This window comes from Pygoscelis adeliae, unplaced genomic scaffold (genome assembly GCF_000699105.1).
Source record: "Pygoscelis adeliae isolate BGI_AS28 unplaced genomic scaffold, ASM69910v1 Scaffold85, whole genome shotgun sequence".
Taxonomy (NCBI): domain Eukaryota; kingdom Metazoa; phylum Chordata; class Aves; order Sphenisciformes; family Spheniscidae; genus Pygoscelis; species Pygoscelis adeliae.
Window position 1 is genome coordinate 6,341,394 of NW_008824900.1, and position 16,370 is coordinate 6,357,763.

At 37.0% G+C, this 16,370-nt stretch overlaps 1 protein-coding gene across 1 annotated transcript; it reads left to right on the forward strand.

The window, feature by feature from the left end:
- The first annotated feature begins 6 nt into the window (after window positions 1-6).
- Window positions 7-15,077, forward strand: RRN3 (RRN3 RNA polymerase I transcription factor homolog (S. cerevisiae)). The gene is made up of 17 exons (XM_009324764.1): window positions 7-99; window positions 618-674; window positions 1,778-1,867; window positions 1,954-2,083; window positions 2,577-2,636; window positions 3,674-3,737; window positions 4,224-4,293; window positions 5,986-6,084; window positions 6,718-6,813; window positions 7,322-7,457; window positions 8,415-8,545; window positions 9,706-9,836; window positions 10,708-10,892; window positions 11,449-11,557; window positions 11,988-12,140; window positions 13,063-13,150; window positions 13,842-15,077. The coding sequence occupies exons 1-17, from the start codon at window positions 7-9 to the stop codon at window positions 13,998-14,000; spliced, it is 1,851 nt and encodes a 616-aa protein (XP_009323039.1). The 3' UTR covers window positions 14,001-15,077.
- The last annotated feature ends 1,293 nt before the right edge of the window (window positions 15,078-16,370 follow it).

Here is a 16,370-nt window from a genome sequence, read left to right on the forward strand (position 1 = left end):
GTGACCATGCTGGGAGGGGACGAGTTCATCAGCTCCCCGCCCAGGAAGACGGTGCGGTTCGGGGGGACTCTGACGGATATCTTGCTGAAGTACGAAAAGGTGACTGCGGCTCCGCGCCGCCGGCCGTCGCGGCTCTTCTCGGGCGGCTCCTCCCAGGCCGCGTGCGTTGCCGGGGCACTAGTTCCCGGGCTGCAGTTTCAGCGCGAAGGCTCGTTTGGTCTTGCGCAGGACCGCGTCTGAAGGCTTAGGGAAAAAACCCGAAGGCGGCTGAGTGCTGTAGGCTTCTGCCAGGCGGTATTGCTGCGCGAGTGAAAAAATTTCCCCCGTGAGTCAACCCAAGTGACGTCCTGTAAAGCCTAGCTTTCGCCGGAGGGTGAAAAGTGACCGTAACTGTGTCTGCAGGGAGAGCAGCTGAACGTCACCCGGCGGCTTCAGTTGTCTTTCAGGGAGGGCGTTCTGTTACTGCTGCTTCAGCCTTCCTTGAGCGTTCCCGCGTACTTGTGTTCTTCATGTTACTGTTAAACAATATTGGGTTGTTCAGATACGTTGATGAAATTTTTATTTTTTTGCTGGAAAAAATACGAGTGTTATTTACTTACTTTTTTTTCCCCTGCTAGGGCGAGACCACAGATTTTGAGTTATTAAAGCATCAGCTGTCAGATCCGGACATAAAGGTAAGAGTCGTGGTAGTAAGGGGTCTGATGATTTAAAGTTCCGCTGTCTGAGTGTAGTCATCAGACAAGTCATTCTGGTGCTTACCCCAATCCTTTGCTGTAAACGTTTAGCTGCATTTAACAGCTTTTTGCTTTGTGGAAACTATTGGAATTAAAACTCTAAATGAAAAAAAAAAGCAATTGTCTGTTTATACACATATATATCTTATATGCAGAAACTTGATAAATGAGATCTCATGCTTATGGACTCTGCTCTAGGACGAGGAACTTTTTGCTTTGGATGGGGTCTTTGTTCCAGATAAGCATCAGTGACCTAGAAAGATGGTGCCTTCACAGATTACTTATGTAGATCAAACCGTGGTTTCTGACTTTCTCAGCCTTTAAGTTGCATGAATTTTTACCTTCTCCTGTTCTCACTAAAAACTTGTTTAATTAAACAGTAAGGTGCAGATGCATTTAGTAGTTATATCCGGAAGTATAGTTTCATGGCTCTTCTGTATAGCTGTGAGTACCCACCACATTTGCTGTCTTTCTTTTTCCTTTTTTTTTTCTTTTTTCCCTTTTAATTAAACCACAAAGCTGTGAGAAGAATGCTGTGGGAAGCATAATGCTATATTGAGTTCCTTTTCTCTTTAAAGAGGACATTTTGTAAAATACTTTGTTTTTAGCAGGCCTTTTGGAGTATACAGGCAAAATCAGTGTAAAATTCTCTGTGTAGCTTTGCTGCCGTTTCAGTATTTCTCTTATTTCAAGAGTTGAATGTCCCTTCTGCTTAAACTAGAGCAAAAAGAAAAGAAAATTAAGATTGAATGCCATTTCTTTTAAATATGTTCTGCGTGAGCGAGATTTGCATGCCTCAGTCAGTAACTTAAGCCTTCCCGGCAGGCTGTTGGTTTAGGAGTTGGTATGCATTTATTCTTACATTCAAGAACTTTCACTGGTGAGGACAGAAACGTAAAGAAATTCCTTGCATGTAGATGTGAAAATAATTTCTATTTACAATCTTAATCTTTGACTTTTTATTTTAAGGATTTTGTTATTTTTTTAGTAATAGGTTATACTGTTTGTTGGAATAGTTATCTATTTTTTCTGCTTATTTTAAGGATGCCCAGATCATTAATTGGCTGCATGAATTTCGAGCTTCTGTTGCATATTTGACCAAAGAGCTTGAACAACTGGTCAGCATTTTGCTGGTAAATATCTGCTTGATATATGGGAAGATAAAGAGTTTCGTACTCAAAATGTCTGTCTTTGACATCTTGGTCATTGCTTACTTCAGAAGCTGCCATGGTTGAGAAGAAGCCGAGAGGTAGTGGAAGAATATCTGGGTTTTCTTGGCAATCTAGTGTCAGCACAAACTGTCCATCTTAGGCCATGCCTCCGGATGATTGTATCACAGTTTGTCCCCCGTAAGTTACTTTTCTCTTATTCTTCGGTGTTTGCTTATCAAAACATCTTTCCTAGATAAATTATGTATAAATATAATGCATGACACAATTAATTATTGGGTTGGTTTTTTTTCCTGTTGATTACTTTCTTAATTTGAACGGTTGAATTGTGATACAGACAGTTTTCTGTACCTAGATTTTAGAAGGCATATTCTAGTGGCTAATACAGACCCCATTTATGAAGATGTCTTGGAAAGGGATGAACTGTATAATGTTGTTATTACTAAAAACCAAAAGCTGCAGTGAGCATTATGTCAGATGGTCTCAAGAACCTCCTGGTTCTGTGAATGAAACAGGCTTTTTGATGAGCTGCTGCTTATTTTAGAAAGTTTTGTGGATAACTTTGATGCTTTAGTCCTGATGAAGACTGTTGTCCAGTGTGTTTGATTTGGCATTGAAACTGTTACCTGTAAGATTTCTACAGTTTTGATATAATAATTTCACTTTTTGCTAGCTCGAATAACCATCAGAGAAGATGATGTGGATATTTCAGATTCTGATGATGATGATGAAAGTGAGTATACAGGAAGCATGGCTTACATATCCTGCTGTAATACCTTTACTAAAGAAGTATACAGTGCATGTTGCTCCTTTTTTACAAAATTAATTTAGCTGAGTTAATGTAAAACATGAAGAAACAGTACATCCTTAAATTCCCAAGTCAAAGACTTTCAGTGGTGTGGTGACCCACTCCTTGTTACTTTCAAAATATTCCTATCGGTGTGGTATCTGTAGGAATAAGACTGATTGCACAGGAAAACATTCCTAGTCCTAGATTGTTTCAGAGCCAACGGAAAGTTAGGAGTTGTTTATTTTCCATTTTATTTACCTCAATAAAAGTAGGTAGTTTGGGAGATTCTTGAGTCTTCTTTTTGTTATCTGCCTGCGGTAAGCTCAAATACAATTGATATTTAAAACAAAAATGCCACATACTTAGTGTGTTTATTGGTAAGGCAAACAGATAGCTAAATGTCTTTCAAGAATTTCATGTTTTCTTGTCTTGAATGCTGGAATAAACTTCAGTTCTGCTTGTGATGACCCAACTACTCTTCTGCTGTTCACTTGTGACACTGTTGGGACAAAAAAAGCCTGTTATAGAAGCCTAATTACCTGTTTATTTGACTCTTGTGAAAATGAGGCATAATCTTTAGATAGATTTTTGTCTCGTTACATACTTGGATTTAACATATCTTCTAAATATTTGTGTATTGTGGCATAAATTTTGGATTCCAAGTTTAACGTTCAGTATGAGAGCGTATAACAACAATACCTGGCCTTGGAGCTGGCAGTGCATTGATTGTGATGGCAGAGTTTATTGATTGTGATGCCATGAATTTTATTTGGAATTACTTTTCATGCTTATTTTGGTAGTAAGGCAGTTCAACTTTAAAAAAAAAAAAAAAAAAACCCAACCCAAATAAACCCCAGCATTTTGGCAAATGCAATTTCCTTGGGAATCTTTAAGATGTTTAGTTGATATGAACTGTTTTTGCTGGTTCCTGATTTAGTTTTCTGTAACCAAATGCGTAAGAGTACTTTTTCTTTCTCTAGACCTTTCTGAAAACTTTAATACATGCCATAGAGCATTGCAAACTGTTGCAAGATATGTTCCTTCGTAAGTATATAATTCTGTGTTTTGTATGCCCCTTCCTTGCAGATTTAAAGCTTGTGAACTGATGAATTGTTTTTGTTTTTTTTTCCTCTTAACTGAAGTATAATACTTAGTTTCATTGCATGATTTTTTCCTAATATTCACTAACCGATGGAATGCTGTATCCAATCATTATGAAATTTCCATAGGCATCAGCAGCTGCAAATCCTCTTAATGGAAATAGGAAGTAGGTAAAGTCGTGTTTATAGCAATGTATTTGAAGTGGCTTCTAATAAGTCCACAGTGAAAGTTTGCCACTTATTATCTGTTCTGTGATCCTTGCAAAAACGGATTTTATAGAATTACTTACCTTAAAATAAAGTTGCTGTGAAATAAGCTTATTCTAGTCTGTCTTTAGAGTGCTGGAGCTTCAATATTTGCTCTCAGAATAACCTATAACTTTTGGTTGGTTTGTTTGTTTGTTTTTTCTTGTTTTCTTTTAAATTGTAGGACACCACAATTTCTCATGCCGATACTTGTGGAAAACTTTCCTTTCATTAATAAATCAGAAAGGACTCTGGTAAGAGCTGTGAATATTTTTGTTTATTTGTTCACTTGTTTTTTAATGTATATAAATATATACTCTATACTCTGACAACTGATTTGGTGGCGTTGAATGCAGATTTTTGAGTGTATTGTTTAAGATTATTGTTATTTTTTTAATAGATATATGGGTGTGTCTGTTTAGTATAAGGTTGTCCAAGCATACTTAAGTTCCTTGTGCATAAGCATTATGCTAGTCTTTAATGACATAACTGCATATCTTTTCCACAGGATTGCTTTCTTAATCAGTGCACAAGATGGACCTCTTTGACGATGAATCTCAGGGTTGTATAGTAAGGAGACGGTAGGATACCTGTCTCATTTGTTGTCAAAACTGGAAAGTATTTATTAGAAGAACAGGGGCTTTGATAAGCAGACAGAAAGCAATGGACGTTATAGGTGAAATCCAGGTTGCTAGTAGTGTAGGGCGTTAAGTTGTTTTATTACATCTTTGGTATAGTGCTCATGTGTGGTGAAAAACAAGCTGGAAACTTTTGACAGGTTTACAGCTCTTGTGTGATCTTTGTATTTACTTGTTCCAACTTGATATGTTGGCACTTTGTTTTACAGAAAGGCAGAGTTCTCCTCCACCAGCCAAGTTCAACTGGGGCTGTGTTTCAAATTTACCAAGTGCTGAAGAACCCCCAAAGTTCTTTCTATACCTTGCTGGTTTTTTTTAGTTTTTTGTTTTTTTTTTTTTTTTTTAAATCCAGATATTGTTTCGGGCATCAGTTCCCTATCTGTAAAATGGGGGGGATAATAGCTCTTACATGGTGTTAGGAGAAGATTTTTTTTTTATTTATTTATTTAGCAGCTCATTGAGGAGCAAGTTGTGAAGAAATTCATAACTGTTTTCAGGGCAAGGTTTGAATGAAATGTAATAAAACTGTGGTCCATGCATTGTTCTTAAATATTTCCAATTTATACATTCTCATTAAATTAGCTCTGTCCATTTTATGTACTGAGCCAGATGGCCTGTGGAAAAATCATATGTGCTCATGTAATTAAAGGTTGTGTTATAATGCATATTCACAAAGAGGCTATGGTGTACTTAAATGTGGCACTTTAACTAATTTTATGTATTGACTTGACAGTTTTGCTGTATGAAAGTTGCAACGTTGTCTTTTGTACATATGTGTGTATACATGGGTGGGCACATGCACATTTGTCTGTTAACCTGTTTGAATTATAATCAGAACGACTCTGAAGAGACTTAACCTGTGGAATTTAGAATTGTTGTCAGTATATTATAATAACCTGAAATAAAGATGTATTTAGTCTCACTTTAAACTCCAGTTCTACTGGGTCTGGTTCTAGATGTAGTGAGGAATATGCTTGTTGTTTTAATTTTCCTAGAGAAAGTTTAGATATAAACTCCTACGGAAATGAATAACTTTTCTTATAGAATATTTATACTCATTCTGTCTAGGGATAGTTGGAAAAATTTGCATGGAAATAGTAGATTAAGAAGTTAATGATAACACAGCTTAACAATTGAAAGTTGATGTTTGGCTTATACATTAACTTATTCTAGATTGAATACAGTCCGTTTAAACCTATTTCTGGCTTTTTAGATAACAAATTAAGAAACTTGTTTTCTAAAAATCCTTGGCAGAAATGAGACTTTCTGTTAACATTATTATAGATATCAATTAATTTTGTGTTATAGGAATGTTATGTTCATAACCTGCTACGAGTTACGGTGTACCTTCCAACTCTGAGGCTTCAAATTCTGGAGCTTATTATTGAAAAGCTGTTAAAGTTGGATGTAAGTTTGTTCTGTATCATCTTTTAAGGAAGCTTGGTGTTAACACAGAGTAGGAAATTAAATATGCTTCAGTGTTAAGCTCAACAAAAAATAATGTTGCAGTAGTGCTCGTGATCATGAGTATAAAACCAACCAAACTTACACTCCATTCCCAGTCTTAAGATGTTCCCACACCTGAGGGTAACTGTGTGATGTGTACTGTTATACCCTGCATGGAATCTCCATGCCAGAATCAAAATAACTGTTTCATGGTGATCAGTGCTGGTGTGCAGAGAATGTGCTTCTCTTTGTGTGGCTGATCTGTTTTATCATCCCTTTGAAGTAAAAGGATTTACGGTCTTAAAAAAGACAGGAGGAGTAGCATTGTAAATGATCAAGGCTTTTTATTTTGGAGAACCTCAGCATGTAACAGTCTGGGGAAAGCTTATATTCTGGAGGTAAAGTTTCAGGCAGTTTGGAGTGTGTGTTTGTGTATTGCATATATAATCATTCCCTTGTAAAATGTTTATTTAGTCAAGGACAAGATCTAGTCTAGAAATTACTTGTGTTGTCATTTCTTATATAAATAATTTTAAAAGGTTTCATATTATTGTCACGATCTTATAAAATTTAATTTTTTGTTTGCAACTGTAGGTTAGTACTCCACAGCAAGATATTGAAGATGCTGAAGAAACTGCTAATAACTCTGATAGTGAGGAAAAATCTACAGAGGAGGGACTTTTCGACATGGTTGGCTATCTTTTTCTACTAAAATTTTTTTAGTAAAATGTTCACTTTTGAAAAGTGAACTAACTCTGAACTAAGACAGTGTAGGAATACGTGATTGCTTTGTCGTTAACTGCACTGCAAACTGAGGCAGTGTAGGAATACATTATTGCTGTGTCGTTACTGCACTGTACACAGCTCTTGAAACCTGAACAGCTGATAAATGGTTAATGTGTTCTCCGGGTGTTGACTTTATTCATATAAATACCTAGCATAAAGGCAGTGAATCAATTTCATTATGTAAAAAACACAAGCAGATATACATAAAGCAAATTAAAGAATTCATGGTAGTTGGCTTAGTTTACAAAAATTTGCTTACACTAAGCTGTGTAATTAGGTACTGCTTTTTCAAAAAAAAAGACAAAACTTTAGCATATCACTGAAAGAGAAATTTAGTTTCACTTTTCCTGTAATTGCTGTCTTTGTGATGTTGTGTATATAAAAGCTGCATGACTGCCATTTTATCTACCAGGAGGAAGATGAAGAAAGAAAAGGAAACAAAGTTGTCTCTTCCAGTAGTGAGAGAATGGCCCATCCACTTGCAGAGCGTCTTGATATTTTGATGACCATCCTCTTTTCCTATATTAAAGATGTTTGCCACGTGGATGGTAAGAACACTTGTGCTATAACCAAATTTGTTGTTTTGCTAAACAGTAAGAAAAACAAGAGTAGTTCTTGCTTTCTGCTGCTGCAAGATAGAGCCCTCACCCTTTAGTGGCAGAATTCTGCCATCAGCAGGCTGCGGGCCACATTCCTGCATCTGCCCAGTGTTGCTGGCATAGGATGCAAAGGTGCATTTGTGACTTTAAAGCTCTAGTCTTCAGTTGGAGACATTTTGATTATATAAATATGACACTGTATCCAAACTGTGGCATTGCAGGGTATATGGGTAAATAGAGTTTTGTTTTTTCATTGTGCTACAAAACTTAGGGGATTAGAAATACTTTCTGATTAACCACAGTGTTTTATCATTTGCTCTATTGTATTGCTTTGAGTATTATAATTATGGATCCTTTCAACGTCACAAGGACTGGAAGTAGATTAAAACAACCAGCCGCGTCACTCAGTTGGAATTGCTACAGCAAGGCTTTGTGTTACAGGAAAAACCTGAAAGAAATGTCTTACACTGGCATTTATTAAGGGTTTGAATTTCTTAGATTTATGTATTTAAAACAGAATATTTATAAACCATTTTGCTGTATCTTCTTCACATAAGTCAGGTAATTTATTTCTTAGTGTTATCTTCTGGCTCTTCTGAATTAACACATTATTGCAAAGTTTGCATGTACTACCAGTTTTATACATGTGTGCGTGCGCATACGCAGGTATTCTCCATATACACCAATGTAAAAAGCAGTAGAACTGTTTAAGTTCCAGTAGTCCTGAAAGGTCTTACTATAAATATTTTTTGGATGTCAGATAAGCCTAGAAGTCAGCTTGACAGTGTTTCTTTACATCTTACTTACTGGTTTAGAAAGATAAAAATGCCACTTTTGCAGCTTGAGGGCAGGAAAAAAAACTGAAATGTCTCATTTTTTTTCTGTTTTCATTTTTTTGTTATATAGGCAAGCTTGATATCAACAACACAAAGGATTTGTATCGGGATCTGGTTTCTGTTTTTGACAAGCTCATTTTACCAACCCATGCTTCATGTCATGTACAATATTTCATGTTTTACATCTGTAGCTTTAAATTGGTGAGTAGAAGCTGTTTTTAAAATGCAGTGTCTTCTGTCATTTCTGCATCCTTGTTTTGGCTTTTTTTACAAAAAATAGTTGTTTTCTGCTGTAATTCTAGACTGAAGATAGTACATCAGGATTCATTAGTATCTTTGCTTCCTTTTTCTTCTGTTATTCCTTTCTTCAAGTTTTTCTTTATGTGGTTGCTCTTCCCATGCTGTTCATATACTGCAAACAGATGGAATCTAAGCTATTGTGAAGGAACTCGGTTAACGGACCTGTTTTACAAGAACCAGTTGGACTCTTGAACCTGAGACACAGTGCTCCAGCAAGTTTCTTCAGCATCCCAGAACTATCTTAAGAGCTAACACAGACAGTATCTTTCAATTTTAAATTTGTGTCTGCTCTTTGTTCCCCCCCCAGTTTTGCATCTCTCTCAAGCAAACTGTTGTTCTTTCTCTTACCATATAAAAATAAGAACATGCATACTTTTTGCATAAGAGTAGCTAAAGATCCAGTTAAGCTAATGCCCTGTCTCTGACAGTGAGGAATAGTGGATGCGTTGGAAAGAACATCAGAATGGGGCAAGCCCATTACAGTGCTTTGCTAGAATACCCTTTCAGCCTCCAGCAGCAGTCCAGTAACTTTCTGAGCCAAAGTGATGTTCTTTCGTGGTAACAGCCTGTGATGGACAAATTAAAGGAGAAAATAACTCATGATATTGTGCTTTTTGTACTGATGCGAATTTTTGGCATCATGAACTTCTGTGGCAAAAAGTTCCACAATATAACAATTTAAGGTGAAGAATCACTTTTGTTTCTCTAAATTTGGCTTCCTGCTATTTTCATTGGATGTCCCTGACCTCTTCTGCTATAAGAGACAGTGAACAGTCACTTCATGTTTACCTTCTTACTGCTCTTGTTTTTAAACGCTGCTTGTGTTTCTATTCCTGACTTTTTCCTAGACCTCTGCTTCCATTTCCTTTTACAACTAATATAGAAAAAGACACAGTGCTCTTCCATCATGTGTAGGAATAGTTCTTTACTACAGTTATAGGTAGATTTTTTTTGTTTGTTTGTTTCATTATGAAAATTGTGGGAATTGAGTATTAGGAATCTATTACTTAAACAGTGTCATCAGCATAACAACTCATGATTTCTATGTATCTTGTTTCCAGGGGTTGGCTGAGGCATTTTTAGACCATCTTTGGAAAAAACTGCATGATCCAAACAATCCTTCAGTGATCAGGCAGACTGCTGGGAGTTATATTGGCAGCTTCTTGGCAAGAGCTAAATTTATTCCAGTTGTGTAAGTTCTTTTGATATATGAGCAGAACCAAACAATTTATGATGATTGCTGAGGTTAAGTATGGAATTCACAGAATGCACACACAGTGTTGGTCTTCTATTCCCACTGCTTTGCCAGTAAGCCTAGATCAATAGTCTTGTTTGTCCTTTCTACAATACTGTTTCAGTATTGTCTTGAAGTTTCCAGGAAAGTTTTGCATTTACAGGATGCAGACTAATGATTGCTGGGATTCATGACTTGCTGTTTAAGCCTTCACTTACCAAGAAATGCTGAGCACGGGTAGGTTATGTTGACTTCAGGTGGAGTCATGGATGCCCAGTATATCTGATGTTCGGAAGCAGGTATTTTTAATGCCCTATGGTAGGCATTTTATGTAGACAGAGACAAGGAAGTCAAGTGTTCAAGTATTTTGATACAGATGGATTAAAATACTTTGGCAGATGGGCAAAAATGTCGTCTTTTGCATGTACACATTCTGTATTTTTATGCTGTTCAGGGTGGGCTCGGTGACTTCAGTGTTGAACTTAATTTGGTACTGGACTTGCTCGTTGTGCAGAGAGAGATGCCTCCCATGTCCTACCTGTAGCCCAGGATTCTAATTGTTTACTGTGTGTTTCACATGCAGCATGCGTTCATGAATTCATCTCTTCCGGCATCTTGTGCTTTCACTGATTGGGGTTTTCAGTGCTGATACATTGATTCATTTGATGCTGAGATAAAGGAGAAAGCTCATAACAAAATCTCCTTTTTGACAATGAGATTTTCTTACTGATGTTTTTATAACCACTGAGATCCTTTAATACTTGTTTAACATCTTTTCTACACCATTTCAGGTACTATTTTTACACTTGGTTTTTTTCCTTCATTATAGTACAGTAAAAGCATGCCTGGATCTTCTGGTTAACTGGATGCATAAATACATTGATAATCAGGATACAGGGGCTAATGCTTACTGTGATGTAGCTCTCCACGGGCCATTTTATTCTACATGTCAGGCGGTGTTCTATACGCTTATTTTCCGTCATAAGCAGCTTTTGGATGGCAACTTAAGGAAAGGTGAGTATATTGAGTTTGAGTGGTATTGGGATTTATTTGCGAGTTTTACTGTTGATGTGTTCTGTAATGGTCAATTCAGTCAAGCATCTGATGGCAAGTTTATGTTGTTGTGCTCTAAATAAAATGAGATGGCTTGTACACCTCTTGGGCTACCAAGCTAAATAATCTTGGTTTTCCCCATTGTTGGAAACAATGCAGATAACTCCTCAACATTGATTTCTGGCCCCGCTTACTGAGCATGTTTGAATTCCAGCTGTATAAAACTAGTGTGGGCTTCAATTAATAATCTTTCTTGATGACTCTGTGCCTCTGTCAGTTCCTGTAATGGGTGTGTCAGTGTAGTATTAGAAGGCTCCCTCAGCTGTGGCAGGTTACCATTATTTGGAGTAGATTTTCTGCTGAACAAGCTGTGGGCTAGATCTGTACTGTAAGAGAGCACCCTAGGATGTGCTTTTGTGGTGGTGGTGTGCGGAGTGCAGTCTGGTCAGACTGGAAATTCTTAGAAATTAAGTTAAGCTTATATAACCTATATTTGTCAATTGTTCTTATTTTGAAGGTCTGTCATATCTGCAGAGTTTAAATTTTGAGCGCATTGTCATGTGTCAGCTAAACCCTCTGAAGATTTGTATACCCTCTGTTGTGAACTTGTTTGCTGCCATTACCAGGTACCTACTCATTGATTTCAATTTCAGCTTGATGAGTGTGTGTATCTAAAAACGGCACAGTATTTAGAACATGGGCTTTGTTAGGCACAGTATTGAGTATTATCCAAGAGAACTCATATAACATTGCCCATATTCTAGGTGGGATAAGTTTATTCTGGTTCAGTTTCAATGAAAATCCTACAGTACTATGAAACTGATTGCTTTGTGTTGGAGCCAATATGATTCTACTTGGAGTGAAGTTTATAGGAGTGCAGAGGAAGATAATGAGACTCCTTACCTTGTGACTATCTTGAAAACTCCTGATACCGGTTGGAGAAGATAGAAGTGATGTTTGTTTAAAAAAAACCCTACTTCGTATTTTAATACCATATGAAATTTTTGCCTTCTGTGTGCTAGAAATGCTTATCTTTTCTTTATTAACTTTTTAAAGGAAATACCAGTTGGTGTTCTGCTACACAATTATCGAGAGGAACAATAGGCAGTTTATACCAGTTGTTCGGAGTGGCACTGGGGGTGACCTTGTGCAGACATGCACTAACCCACTTGACAGTTTCTTCCCCTTTGATCCCTACATGCTCAAAAGGTATAGTTTGAAAATAATCAGCTCATTTCTGCCTTGTAGAAAATAATGAACTAAAAAGTGTAAGAAACTGTCAGTGTTTCTACAGTTCACTTTATTTCCTGATTTTTAGTACTTTTCACGTTGCATATTTTAACCAGAGATTGTCAAAGGTTTGAATTGAAATTTACCCCCACTGTGACATATAGTGATGAAGAAGAAACAGGACCCAGATTCCTGGAAGGTCTAGTTAATGTTTGGTGACTTTTCTTTTGACTTTCCTTGTTTTAAGCAGTCTCTAAAGTATCATAATGTTAGCCTAATACGTATTTTGTTGGAGCTGTGATGGTGTTGTGTCACCTTTTTTTTGGTTTGTTTTGGTTTGGTTTTTTTGCACCTTGAGTGTATTGCTTCTTGATTGGAGACTTCAGCTTATTTAACATACCTTGCTTTTTTAATGACTAGTGGATTATTTGCAGCTTTTCAAAATGTCTAGCACGATGATGCTTTAATCACTTATTATGTTAGAGGGCAACATTCTGGCTTTTTTTGTCTCTTAAAAAAAAAAAAATCCATCTTTCCTGAAGGGAGACCTTTCCTAGAAGTAGAAATTACTAAAATAAGCCATATAATATTATCTTCTAAAAATTTGGAAGAAAATTATGCTTATTTGCGAGCATAGTGTAGCTGTTAAAAATACCCAGCTAGGAATTAGGAGACCTGACTATCAGAACTCCTCAAGCAAACAACTGTAATTTATACCTATCAGCAAAATGGAGTTATTTCTTTATGGGATTAACTGGGGATTATATAGGGATTAATTGAATAGTTTGTAAAACCCTACAGAGGGCTATCAAAATGCCAAGCATTTTATATTATTAAAATGAAATACATATGACTTTTACTGAACACACTAACTCATACTGTGTTTTAATTCCTCTTTCAGATCAAAGAAGACTATTGATCCTTTTTATCAGTTTTGGGAGGAGCTGAGTGCTGAAGATCTTGAGAATCTGAAGAAACCCATTAAAAGGGTAATCTTTTCTGATCAAAATGCAGTTCAGCTTTTGCCAAATCTCTCTCAGCTGCTTCTATTGCAGGATTTTTTTTTTTTTAGTAGATATAAGTACACTAAACATTTATGGGAAACTGTGATTGAAACTAGGAAGCTTTAGGAATTGATCCATCCTTGCTTTGAGAACACTTCCTCTCTTCTGCAGAGGAGTTAGTTTGGCAGCACAGGACCACTGTGAACACTTACGAATGCTCTCAGAATATAGACATGCTGATGTCACTGGGAAATCCACTTTGTAGATACGACTTAGTTCCCTACCTCTAATTCTCTTACCATTCCAACTAGCCATGACAATTGTAGTACAACCCAAGTCCTGAATTATGTCCTTCTAAAGCTCCTGTGTAGTCTGTTTACCTTCTTGCAGAATGTCTATCCTATGTCAGATTTTTGTTTGAGTTCTTCAAACGTTGTGGTTTTCTTTCCTTCCTGTGATAATGTGTCAAAAATACTTTATGGTGTTGTAGCTTTGTGAACTGGTAGCTTTGTAAACTTCCCTGTAGCATTTTGATTAGCAGACTTGATTATTGCAACATTTCGAAATTTGTTTTAGAAATACCCTTTTTGGTCTCAGCATTCATTACTTCTGCCAAATCTTTAATAGAGACCTGGAGTATCTTTCTGCTCTTACTGATCCTTTTAAATTTATGCAGGGTACTTCCGAAGATGAAGACGATGACTTTTTGAAAGGAGAGACCCCTCAAAACGATGGTGTGGTTGGAATTGCTCCAAATTCTTATGAGTCAAATACCCGGAGCCCAGTGAGCAGCATTGGCTCCCCTCCAGACTGTTATGTGCCATACCCCCAATGACATGGAGAATCGGAAGTGAGAAGGTTGAAAATTGTGTGCAATTTTTTGCTCTGTAAAGAGACTTTAGCTCAACTTTCCAAACTGGCAAATGTTTAAGTAACTACATTTAAGAAAAATTATTGTTTCTTAATCATCAGATTTCTACAGATATGTTATGATAAAGTCATATGTTGCTAGAAAAGCCTAGAGAATAAATAGGGTGATATTTTACAAATTTCACATTGAAATGGTTTTTATGACTTACAAGGATTTTTTATAGTTATTTCTGACTCTTAAAAACTTTTGTTTACTAATGTTTCTCTACAAGGTTTTATATATCGGGGTGAAATTCTGGTCTTTCTTCCTAGTGATTTGTGTGGGGACCAGAATTCCATTGTCAGTATTCAAACTGTACTCTGATGACTGGTTTTGAGTTGCTTTCAAAGTAATGGTATGATCCCACGATCAGGAGCCATGAATCGAGTCTGACAGTGATTCTTTTGCACAAATCTCTTAAGCTTTTCCTATCTGTAGAACAGCGTTGGGTAAAGCCACGTGACAGTGGAAAGTGTATTTGGATGATGAGTATTATTGCTCCTTAAATACGTAGCTGACACACAACTTTCCCAGCTATGAAAGTTCAGACTTATAAAAGCAACGATTGTTGGAAGTGTTGAAAATTACGGAGTAGCTGAATGTATCATTTGTAGATAGTTTTCTTTGGGGTGCTTGTGAAGCACTCTGAGACAGGTATTTATTTTCAGGATTTGAAGTTTGTATGTGAATGCTGGAAGTACAAAAAAAAAAAAAATCTTCCCTTGTAGAAAGTAAGTGATGGTGTCACTGGTGTCCTTGTGTTGTCCGTGTGTCAGTGTAGAGTTTCTCTGCATAGGTTTCTTGTCTTCTTTTCATGATTGCTGGCTTTTAGAATTGTATAAGAATATAAACAGTGGAAAAAATAAATGTTATTTGTGTAACATCTAGTTGAAAATTTTATGCATTTGGGACTAAACTCTAATTGCCCTTCTTTAGAATCTGAACTTGGAAACTTTCAAGACAACACTTTAATTTGGAGCCAGTGAAGATTGATGCAAACAGTGCAATTCTTAGACCTTTGGAAAAACACATCTCCATATGTAACTAAGGATGTCTGTGTAGTTTAGCTTCTCAAAGTTAGGGTGTTTCTTCTGACAGACTGCAAAAATGAGTTTTGGGGATGATACTGCAAAATGCATCAGTGGTTCTGTTCATCACTGTATAAATTGAGACTTAGTTTTTGTTTTTAATTTTAGTCCTCTTTACTGAAATCCTTAGTAATAAACAATAGATTTCCATCTGAAATAATTGCATTCTCTCCTGGAGTGGAAGAACCCTTCTCACATCAATAGCAGCGAGGAAAACATCCTTTGAAAGCTGGGGTGTTTTTTTTGTTGTTGTTGTTGTTTTTTCTTTCACTGTTATGTCTTTAGCAATGTAGTCAGTCACTTCTTACAAAATGAGGCTGTGTAAAACTTTGAGTTGTAATGTCAGGTACATGATTCAGGAACTTCCACGTCTCATTAAAAGCAAAAAAAGATGTGATGCGAAGTATGACATTAAACATGTGCAGACATTGAACTGTCTGTACTGAAGCTGCATGGTTAACAGTATACTAAAGGGACTTGCTTAAAACAAAAATCCAATTGGGAACTCCACAGTGTTTCTGTAATCTCTTCTGTGATAGACCTGGTTTTTTAGTGTAATTGCAGACAGGTGAGCTGGCAGGTGCTGACATTTTGCTAAAGAGACTTTGTTCTGTAAACCCTAATAGTATTGAGAGGAATACTGATTGGCAGGTGGAAATTTTGCCTCACCTGAGAAATATAACGTATATTTTGAAGAAAATATCTGCTGTAACTGTTACTTTTGTGAAAATTGGATTGGAAAGGTAGAGCTAGGGTTCTGGGGTTTTCTTTCTGCCTGTTGGTTGTGAACAGTTCCCGGTGCCCTGGCTCTCCTTTCTCCCTGCAGAGTGAATTTAACTCTGCTGCTACCACCGTTGTTTTTCTTACTGTTCGTCCACGGACAACTGGAGGAAAAATCCCTGGTCTTTAAGGAAAAACTGCCGTCTTTGGGATTGTCTGAAAATTTAGTTTTGTGGCTGCTGTGGGGAGGATAGTGGCGTGGGTTTGTTTGTAAATTTGGGACTTTATCATTGTTATTTCCAAAACGATTTCTCATAACTTAGGGATAGTCTCGCAGGAGGAGGGGATTTATGCCACGTTAACGTGTTAAAATCGTTAGGCGGTAACATGACCGACCATGTTTTCTGTCAGTAAGCGCCTCTGACCGCACCTCAGGCAGCGACCGCTGCGGGGCCGGGCAGGGCTGGGGCCCGGGCCCGGGCCCGGG

Bases quoted from the DNA above. Each gene is read 5' to 3' on its own strand.
- RRN3 (XM_009324764.1), top strand. From the start codon at position 7: ATGCTGGGAGGGGACGAGTTCATCAGCTCCCCGCCCAGGAAGACGGTG. The intron at 100-617 runs GTGACTGCGGCT...TTCCCCTGCTAG, and splicing joins TCTTGCTGAAGTACGAAAAG to GGCGAGACCACAGATTTTGA. The intron at 10,893-11,448 runs GTGAGTATATTG...CTTATTTTGAAG, and splicing joins GGATGGCAACTTAAGGAAAG to GTCTGTCATATCTGCAGAGT.